This window comes from Octodon degus, unplaced genomic scaffold (genome assembly GCF_000260255.1).
Source record: "Octodon degus isolate 3935 unplaced genomic scaffold, OctDeg1.0 scaffold00015, whole genome shotgun sequence".
NCBI lineage: Eukaryota > Metazoa > Chordata > Mammalia > Rodentia > Octodontidae > Octodon > Octodon degus.
The window spans coordinates 12103317-12113766 of record NW_004524591.1 but is presented as its reverse complement, the minus strand read 5'-3'; the positions used below and the strand labels follow the sequence as shown (position 1 = coordinate 12113766).

At 41.9% G+C, this 10450-nt stretch overlaps 1 protein-coding gene across 1 annotated transcript in view; it reads left to right on the top strand.

Annotated features, from left to right (window-relative positions):
- Nucleotides 1-10450, top strand: part of Rapgef5 (Rap guanine nucleotide exchange factor 5) — a 234306-nt gene that overhangs the window by 39228 nt on the left and 184628 nt on the right. The window contains exons 4-5 of the mRNA XM_004626459.2: nucleotides 4516-4637; nucleotides 6414-6582. Of these exons, the coding sequence (XP_004626516.2) occupies nucleotides 4516-4637; nucleotides 6414-6582 (291 nt within the window). The remainder of the gene's footprint in view (nucleotides 1-4515; nucleotides 4638-6413; nucleotides 6583-10450) is intronic.

Genomic DNA, 10450 nt, shown 5'->3' with positions numbered 1-10450 from the left:
TTGTATCCAGCTTTATTAAAGATACTTTTCCTAAACAATCAGGTATTTCAGGCAGAGCATAAACACACAATCTCTAACAGTACACAGCAACTTTTACACTCTTTTCTTGGATAGACTACCAAAAATCAGAAAGCTACCATAAAAATCCAATAACATCTTCATTTGAGGCTCAAAAGTAGGGGAAGTTTCGATAAGGGTTGACATCTCACATGTAGCATGTTAACAACTTTTCACAAAGTTGACTCTGACTTTCAAGAAATGAAAATAGCAGAATTATCAAACCGAAGATTCACAATCATCTACGGAAGATTGCCATAGAAAAGGAAATCATGACTCTGTGGCTACCATCTCAACATTAGTGGCAAGTCCAGATTGCCTAACACACTGCTAACGACAGGTCCCAGTAGGTCTCTGGGCTTAAGGGAATTAAGTTTATGCTGATTGATGGCAGAAGAAAGGAGGACATAAAATGAACGGGGAGCTGTCCTGTACCAGAAGGCATTTATGCCACGGTGGCCACATGTGTCAACTTCAGGGACTCCCACCTCCTGGGAGCCAAGAGGGAGTCTCTCAGAATTAGCAGGGAAAGGTGCCTTCCTCGCATCAATCCAGCTTTGGGGACACTGTACTACCGACTTGTGCTCCTTCCCCCCAAAACAACAATGAAGTGTGCTATGTGCTAATAACATAACTCTAAAAAAAAAAAAAAAAAAGTAAAACAAAATTTTACATTTTTTATAAAACTTGATAAAAAAATAGTGTTGCAAACTGCACAGTGACCAGAAGCACACCACTATCACAACTACACACAATTCACTTGGCATCTCCAGCACCTTCAGCTTTTTGTGCCTGCTCTGTTTGGCATCTCCATGTTCTGCAGGGCTATTCCCATCCGTGCCAGCATCAGCTTTTCCCTTTTTCCCTTTGAGTACCTTCTCTCCCTTCTTTGTAGGGGCCCGCTAGGCTGGGGCTCTGGCTTTGGAGGAGCTGGTTTAGCAGACAGCCTTGCATTTCTTCTCTGTGGTTCATCCTTCACCTTGGCTTTGTCACCTTTAGCATTTCTCTTTAGCCTTTCTCTTGAGCATGGTGATGATGGTGGTGGGACACAGGCACTGGCCACAAGATGCAGCGGCGCGCAGCTTTGGATGGCCCAAGGGACACCCTTGCCTCTTCTTCCTCACATTGCTCGTCCTTTTCTTTTAACATAAATGATATTACCAACTTTAGACACACCTGAATATTTAAAAACTAAAATTATATGTTTAAGTCTTTGGGCCTAGTTGTGAGCAAGTTCATGACATTCATTTTAGTCCCTACACAGGCTACTGTAAGGGCCACCATTATCCTTAGTACCTTTGTGTTTATTGTATTCTCCATGGAAATAGACAGAAAAGAGACCTGTGAGATGTGTGTTAATTGGGTGCATGGAAAAAGAGCCATCTGAGGTCAAAGTCAACATATTTAGGCTTCAGTGGGAGCCCAGCGAGGGGAGTATGTTTTACTGTGATCGGGGCAGAACTACTTTTCTAATCTATGTTCTGGGTTTAAAGATACATTGTTCATTGGTGGTGTAGGATGGATCATCCTCATTTGTCTTGTAGTAAATTGAGGTAAAATATTTCCCATACGCCACATGAGAATTCACTTTCAACTCTGAAAACTTTTCATTTGGTACTATAGGAAGTCACACTGGTTTGAGACTTCATTTCTTTTGTACAAAAAAGTCACGGAACACCACCACCCTGTTCATATTTGGTGCTAGTATCTGTATTACATTGAATTAATTGCCAAAGTTAGAATGGGAGACAGGAGGCAGCCAAGAATAAAGAGATTTTCCACTCCAAGCTTTAGTGGAATTCCCATTCTGTTATTGCAGTTGCACGGGCCTTGGCTAGTCACAGCCACATCGCAGTGCTCCTGCCCAGTACTTACTGCGCCACTGTTAGGTCTGCATGTACCTGGGGCAGTTTCTGGATTGAGAACGGCCTGGAAATCCTCTGCAGGTCGGAACTGCAGTCGGTATTTAAATCGCTCGGTTCCAGCCAACGCTGTTCTCTCCCTCACTGCTCTTCCCGTCAGGTGGATGTAGATACTTTAACTGGATTGTCACAGATCTGCTCAGCAATCCAGCGACCGGGAGTTTAATGTTTGCCTTAGTGATATTAAAGACAGTTTCTCATTATACTAATGTTTCCCATGGTGCAGATGGATAGCTGAAAATGATTTAAAACATACCTCGATAATATTAGGGAGGGGTGGAAAGGGATTGGATGTAACTGAAAGAGTAGCTTACCTGAGAGTAGGCCCTGTTATTAAGGTTGTTGGGGCAATACTGTGTTCTAGCATATTGGTTCAAAGTCTTTGCCCCCCCCAAAAAAAAATCCAGGGTGAGCCCTTCCCAATGACCAGGCAGAGCTGGAAGATTATGGCTCTGGTCCCTAGTATCACCTGGGGAATCTCAGGTCTCACACGGTCTTACCTGCATCGGTCTGCACTTTATCATACCCTGGGGGGACTCCTCAGTGTGAATTTTGAGAATTCCTGGTCTGTGAAACTTGCAGCTTGGTGATTCGGTTGCTGTACTAAATGTTCCATGTAGGTTCTGAGATTGCAGGAGATGGCAGGCACCAGGGCAGGCCTAGGCATTACAGAGAATATCAGTAACATCATTACAGAATGTAATAGTGGGGTGAAGCTTCTTTCAAAGCCTAAAAATGCTGGCTAATTGAGAGGTGTTGAGGAATTACTTAGTGAAAACACTTTGAATCTCTACCATGAAAGATGGCCTATAGAATTGGCAGTTAATGTTGATTGGTTTGATTGACTATTTTGTTGCCATCTGTTTCATTTTGTTTTAAAACATTTATCTTTTGACTACTCCTGTTTCTGTTGTCTAAATGCTAAAGGTGAGTAGTTCTGAGATTGTCTTGTTTTAGCGCATCTTTCAAACAATGATATTTTACCAGAAAAGTGCTTTATTAAAAGCCAGAATATTTGATCAAATATCTCAATGGAAAGTTCCACTACCATATATTCTGTCATTGCAGAAAATGTAGCACCTCTGGCAGTTCTTCACATTATCCATTACTGTATCAATTTAAAGTATTTATGCTTTTTCCAATCACAAGAGATAGATAAAACAAATATTAACATCCTTCAATACTATTGAGTAATGATGTCCATTACACGGTATCATCTTTTAACACTTTAGTGATCTTTTCTCATAAGAGGGGGTAGAAGGGTTAGGGAGATGGCTCAGTGGAATAAGTGCTTCCCTGGCAAGTGCAAGAGCCTGAGTTCAATCCCTGGTCCTGAAAAAAAAAAGGGGGGGGGGAGTAGAATACAATGACATTATGTGCAACTAAAAAATTATATATTTGAGAGTGTTTTCTTTTGTTTTTCCTTTGAAGCCAATACAGATGGGAAAGTAGATATGAAGATACTGCTTATAATACCCAGACTGTGGAACCATAATTATATATTTTAAGATAGATTACAGACATGATTTATGTATGCGTTTAGTAGGATCCAATACATACATCTGGATTTTATGGGTTTATGATCTGATTAATAGATTGTCTCAGATTATATTAAAAAGGTGAACAATCAAATTAATTGTTCTTTGAGACAAATTTTATGGTTTGATCTCTAAAGACTGGTAAACAAAACTTCATGCTGTGATGAATAGTCCTTTTTATTTGGAGACAGGATATCACTATGTAGTCCAGGCTGGCCTTGAATTCACAGCAATCCTTCTGCCTCAGCCTCCCAAGTACTGGGATTTCAGGAGTATGTCGCTATTTCCAGGAAATGTTCCCACTTTGTTTAGTCTTCTTTGAATTGTTTATTCCCAAGAGAACTAAATAAAAACCTATAAATGGTTGAACCCAAACTTATCACCATCAACTTGATGCATGTGGCTTCCCAAGGCAGAACATTATAAAAAGGACTACTGTATGTCTTCCTTTATTTGTTCAAACAAATTATAATTCTAGAACTGACTGTGGGACCTGGACTGTTCTAGTGGTTATGCTTTCCTAAAAATTATTTTCTAGCAGCAAAAGCAAGTAGGGTTCATTTGGAAAGATATGTGAGTACTACCTGTGAGGTAGTTAGAATTTGATTCCTAATTTTCCCCAAGGAGAATAGTGAAACATTAATCTAAAAGACAAATAAGAAGTTATGATATTTATTTTGGGACTCCTTATTTAAAAATGCACGGACTGGGGAGACAGTTCCATGGTCTAAGTGCCTGCCTAGCAAGTGCGAGTTCCCAAGGTTTGATTCCCGGTACCACATGCCATGCTGGCCCCAAAGCTGGGTGTGTGCCTGTAATCCCAGCACTGGGGAGGCTGAGACAGAGGAGGACCACTGTTAGTCTGAACTGCATAGTGAGACCCTATATCAAAAATCAGAAAACAAAAGCAAACCCGTGTAAGGGATGGGACATAATGTCAATTTTTTTTGGCAAATGTGACAGCAGTGTCTTATTGTGAATGGTTTTATTTTTTCCAGGAGAAGCTGTGTTGGGTCAGAGCTGGTTGACTGGCTTCTAGAGCACTGTCCCTTTGTCCCATGCAGAGCGATGGCCATAGGAGTGTGGCAGCTGCTTTTGGACATGGGGATCATGTCATCAGGTTAGTATTGTACCTTGTAAAGACGCAACATCATTTTTTCCTTTTTTTTTTTTCTTTTGGGTACCAAGGATTGAACTCAGGACCTTGTGATTGCCAGGCAGATGCTTATGCTGCTGAACTACATCCCAGCATCATCATTTTATTAAGCTATTATGCTAAAATAGATTTGGTTTTCTAGGGGATATTATGAACTGGATGGAAATTGCTTTGGAAAGTAAACGTTTGCATTCTTTCTTACGTTCTAAGTAAAAATGACAGGTCATCTTTGGAGTCACTTATTTCTTACATGTTCTGAAAAAATAATTAAGTACTTGTTGATTTATAGGCTAAGACCTTAAGTCTTTCCCTTACCCTCCATCCCTTCTCTACTTGAAATATGCTCAGAAACTTGTTTTTAATCAGTGACAGCTTTAGTTACTCTCAATGTGTATTTATCTTCCTGCACTTAGAGCAATCATCAGAAACTGCTTTTATGAGTGGGATGTGTGTGCCATTTTAATTGAATCAGTAATCATGAACACTTAGAGATGTGACCCCTGAAGGTTAGCTGTTTAAATAGGACAGAAAATAGATGCTAACTAGAAACTAAAATAGATGGCAGTATCTCTTTCCTTAGCTGAGTCCAGGGAGTTGAAGGATTAGAAGCCAAGCAATCTGGTTTCTTTATTTAGCTCCATCTCTCAGGTGCTGCTTGCTTATGGAGAAGCCCCCTTTCCTATCACTAATGAATATTGAGGACACAGCCCTGGTGCCGTAGTGAAAGAATGATGTGAATGAGAATGTGGCTGTAATCTTCCTAGACAGTAATACCTCGCTTCTGATTCTCTTATTTAGAAAATCAGTTAACTACTGTCAAGGAATGGAGAGATTATTAGCATATTTGCTAAGTTGAGGTTTTTGGTTAGCAGTGTTTTATACTAGAGCTTTTTGGAATCAAAATAGCCACTTTTGAGTTCTTCAAAATAGGGTTTTAATAGACTCAGCAGTACATCAATACAGCTTTCTACAAAGTTAGCCAGGGTCTTTTCTTTTGTTGAACTGGGGATTGAACTTGGGACCTTGGGCTTGCCAGGCAGGCACTTATGCCACTGAGCTATCGCCCTGGCAAAATAGGGTTTTAAAATCTTGGTAGCACTGACGTTTTGGATAAGATCATTCTTGGTTACACAGGGCTGTCTTGTGCATTATAGGGTTTTTAGTAGCATCCTTTTTTTCTACCTTGTAGATGTCAGTGTATCTCTTCTCTCTCTCTCTCTCTCTCTCTCTCTCTCTCTCTCTCTCTCACACACACACACACACACACACACACACACACACACACACACCAGTTAGGCCTCTTAATTCCCCAACTATGCCCTTGGGGGCACAATCACTTTCAGATGAGAATCACTACTTTCTAACTTGTTATCATGTTATATTTCTATATCACCAAAGCAATTAAATATGTTAATTAGCTGTAAGACACTAAACTGTATTTTTGACTACCTTCTTTGACTTGACATTGGTTTCACTGTCATTTATCGGTGTAGCAGGAAAGTATAAAATGTGTATGAATATGCTGGCCAAATCCTCAAGTAGTGAGACTAGACTAGCCAGCAAGTTCTTTTAAGTTCAATGAGGCTGTGAACCTAATTGAGATTAGGATATGTAATGATAGTCTTATTTCTGGCTTCTCCTTCATAAGTATTAGAGCTTTCAATATATGATTTGATTTAGACTATCTAAATAATATATTCATAAATAATCCACATCTTTTCTGTTGTTTGTTTCAAACAGTGGATCAGCATCTCTACTTTCAAGATACTTATGTTTTCTATCAGTTTTCATCTGATGAATGCAGCTACCTGTACTGTGAGTTCGAGAGAGAAGAAGAATGGCAGAACGGCGTTAAGCTTCTGCTGCAGCTTGTCCCTCTCCTCCCTGCCAGGGCTGGCATCTGCGAGCTGTAAGTAGACGCTGCCCATGCGCTGCTAGATGATTCTTCCTTAGAGACGACATCCTGTGTCAGGCGACTCTTTCTCTGCTACCTTGTTCAAGAGGTAGATGGGCTGTTCCCATTTTTCACATGCAGGTTCAGAAAGGTAAAATAAACGAGTGAAGATTAAAGCCGGCTCCTCAATGACAGATTCTAGACATCCGTGTCTCATCAGCCGCGCCATGCTGCTTCTAATTTTCCATAGCTACAAGAGTAGATGATCTAAATTAGGGATAAACATGTGATTGAGCTTAAGTTGGAATGAAATAACAACTCACATCTTATCCGCTATCCAAGTCGTGACTGTGCTAAGGAAGATGCAATGGACCTTTCTGAAAATAATCTAGAAGGAACATTTGGCAAATTAAAACATGTGAATCATTATCACATGAGGATATTGAATCACTATAAGGTCAAAATTAATTAGAGGAGGCTTGGGAACAGGTCTTGAGTCATGATAAGGAAAGTCTAACATGCCTGTGTTGATGGTGATGATAGGTTTATTTCTGTTATATGAGTTAAAAATCAAATTTTAGTTGAAAACTTTTATATAGGCAGAATATCTCAGGTTTCAAAATACTTTCCCTGATTGTTTTCTCTTTCAGTTGTGTGATATTAGTGGGCCAAGTAGAGTTGTCTCTTTTTCTTAGGTAAGAAAATAAGTTCAGAGAGAAACACCTATGTAACCATAACAGAGACAAGTTACTCTTAAAGTGACAATGTTGAATAGTTAATACAGTTGACTATATTAACTATTTTTAGCACAAGAAGTTTTAGAATATTTATGAGACACTGCATTAATAGATTGATTACACAGAATATATTTCATGTGTAGTGCTGTGCTAACTAAGTGCCTTATTTTGCTTTCAGAATTCTGTGAGACAGAAACTATTATTGCCTCTATTTTGTAAAAGAGGAAGCTGCAGGACAGAGGTCAGGTAGCCTGTTCAGGGTCACACAAGCAGCAAGCAGAGTCTTAGTGCCTGAATTCGTGCCTGTCTAGTTCTCACACCCCTGCCCTCCTCATCTGCGGTCGTGTGGCCTCACAAGGCACGGGGGTCATTCTAGCCTCTCCTTCTGGGAAATCATAAACAATAGCTGTAAAAACATTAGTGTGAGCTGTGAAATTGTTATGGATTTCCCCCAGCCACTGCTGACAGAGGGGCTCCAAGCGCTGAAACAAAATCCAAATGTTATTCAATTAGGCTGAGTGTGGGAAATATTCTTTTTTGTAATATGCACTTAATACAAGTCAGAAATGTTCTAAGAAATGCTGAGGAGCATTTCAGTAAACTCTAATGAGCTTTCTACCATGCAGTGACATGCCCTTTAACAACAGTGGTGGTGACTGGCTTTGACCCTAGAGGCCTGGCGTCTTCTGGCAGCTCCTCTCACCCACTCCTGCGTACAGGTGGAAGTGTGTGCAACCCCCCGCCACACCCAGACACCAGGGCAGAGGAGCAGTACAGATCACCATGCAGACAGTCAGGATTGGACCCTCCCTTCCCCCACCCAGCCTCAACGGGAATGCCAGTGGGGAGGTGGCCTTCCTCTCAGGCAAACCCTTAACTGTTCTGATTTCTGAAAGCAAAAAGTCTTAAAATCTGGGCCCTAATAGTCCAGATTACCTGCAACGCTTTGTCACACTGATCACTAAATACAACTGTCACGCTCTGGCGCTGAGACACACTATCGCATGCTGTGTTTACCAGCAGCATTTTTTTCCTCTTGGTGTGAGCATGTGCTTTTGCGAGTGATCTCTAACTCCGGGAGATAAGTGGTCACTGGGGACCACTGGACCTGTCTCTACCTTACTGCAGGTACTGAGTATAAAAATTACTGGCCCGTCATAAGTCTTCTGGAGAGAACGGAATGTCTTTTTGTTTTCCTGTAGTAGAATTGTAAGCCAGCTTCTATGCTGTTATAGAACGTTCTTGGCCAAATTTTGGTGAAAATGGAGCTTTGAGTTATGCAGACAATCAGTGGTGCTCACAGAAAAAACACCCAGAGACACGTCCTCTTTCAGTTGCAATGTCACAGCCCTTTCCAGAGTTCCATGCGTGTGTGTGTTCCCCTCAGAACCCCTGCTCTAGCCCAGCAGTCTCTGCCCCCTGAGCCTCCAGGCCATGCCAAGTATTCCCACACACTGCCTGTGGGGCCTCCTGCTCTCTCTTCTGTCTTCTCCCCCTCCTCTTTGTCCTTCTCCTTTTTTATTTTTTTTAAATCATGCTAGTTAAATTCTACCCAACTCTCACTGAGGAGCCTGAATCCTACCTCATGTCTTGTCTGCGTTGATCTTGCTTTTGATAACTTGCCACTCTGTATTTTTTTTAAATCCCTCATTTTATATCCATCTTAGCTCTGTGTTGTTTCATTTTTATTCGTTCTAGTGAAATGCCCTTTGATGTGCTCTTGATTCTTTTTTCTCCATTTCAGAGGTGAAAGCCCCTATCTCGTGGACCTTGTCACAGCCTTTTTGGTATTTGAAAGCTATTAGAGCCCACTATGTAGTTCCACATTAGATCCTTCTAATTTTCCATCTTCTCTGTAAGTGTCTTTAAAATAATGGAGGAAAACCACTTAATGTCTTCATAAAGAGGATTCTGTTCTTTACAAATGCGTTTCTAAAAAGAGAAGCATAATGAAGATTTGTTCTTTTAAAAGGGAAGTTTTAAAGCAGGAGGGGGAAGGAAGCCACCAGTTTTTGTTTGTTTGTTTGTTTTAGGTGGGAGAAGGGAGAGAATTGGTGAAGAATGATGAGGTCACAGCACAGAGGTAACAACACAGCCAAAAGCAAGCCGAGCTGTGGTAATAATTCCCACAAGACTCATCAGATGTTTCTCCCTGTGGCTTGCCTGAGAATTGTGGCTGTGGGGCAGCTTGACTCCTGGAGCTCAGCTGTCGCTTCCACAGCTAGCCTGGGGCTGGAGACAGGCTCCGATAGCCATCTGTGGACCTGGGGCTGTGAAACTCTTATCTTCCAATCACTGAGCAGTTGCCTTACTTACCTCACTATTAAAGGACTTGCAGAGAGTTCCTAAAGTTTGACTCAGCAACACATAAAGAAAACTGTAGCCTTTCCATCCTGTTGGGTAGACAGAGAAAAGGAAATCTCACAGTCTTAGTCTAATGCAGTAAAATGTGTGTACTGTAGTAATCTTTAAAGCCCCTGTAAGCTGCTTAGCATGGTTTCGAGCTCCGTGGCTTGGAATTTCTATTTCCTGGCTTGCGGCCTCTGGGTACTTGCGGCCTCTGGGTACTGAGGAGTGCTGGGGCTCCGTGGTCTTCACAGAGGAAGACCTAGGACCTTGGGTGTCAGCATGGGCCCTTCCTATAGTGGCAGTACCCTTGTCATGACCACAGTGGCCAAAGGCAGGGGCTAATTTTTGGTCCTTGTGTATTAGATGGGGAATGCCCTGCCAAGGCCCACTTGGTCCCAGGCAGTGCTTGTAGAAAGTGACTGAATCATGGGGTGCTACAACTGACTTGCTGTGAGAACAGGAGGCTGTGGTTGGAAGTGGAGCTTACTGAGGGACCTGGAAGAGGACGGCCCTTCCTTTCACTGATTCCTGGCTGCTGCGAGGTGAGCAGCTCTCTTCATCTTTGCCATGATTTGAGCCAGCTGACTGAAAATGGGAGCCAGCTATCCTCCCTCAGGTGGTCGGGTGGGGCGCTGTGCCTCAGTGAGGAGAACACTAGGACAGGCCTGCTCTCACCGGATACACCAGCGTCTTTTGGCGCAGCTGATCTTGCCCTTGTGGAAACAGATGTTCAGCTTGGTTCCTGGAATAACATCTCTTGTCTTTTCAGGCTGCTTTGTTTATTTTTCCTCCCCTTG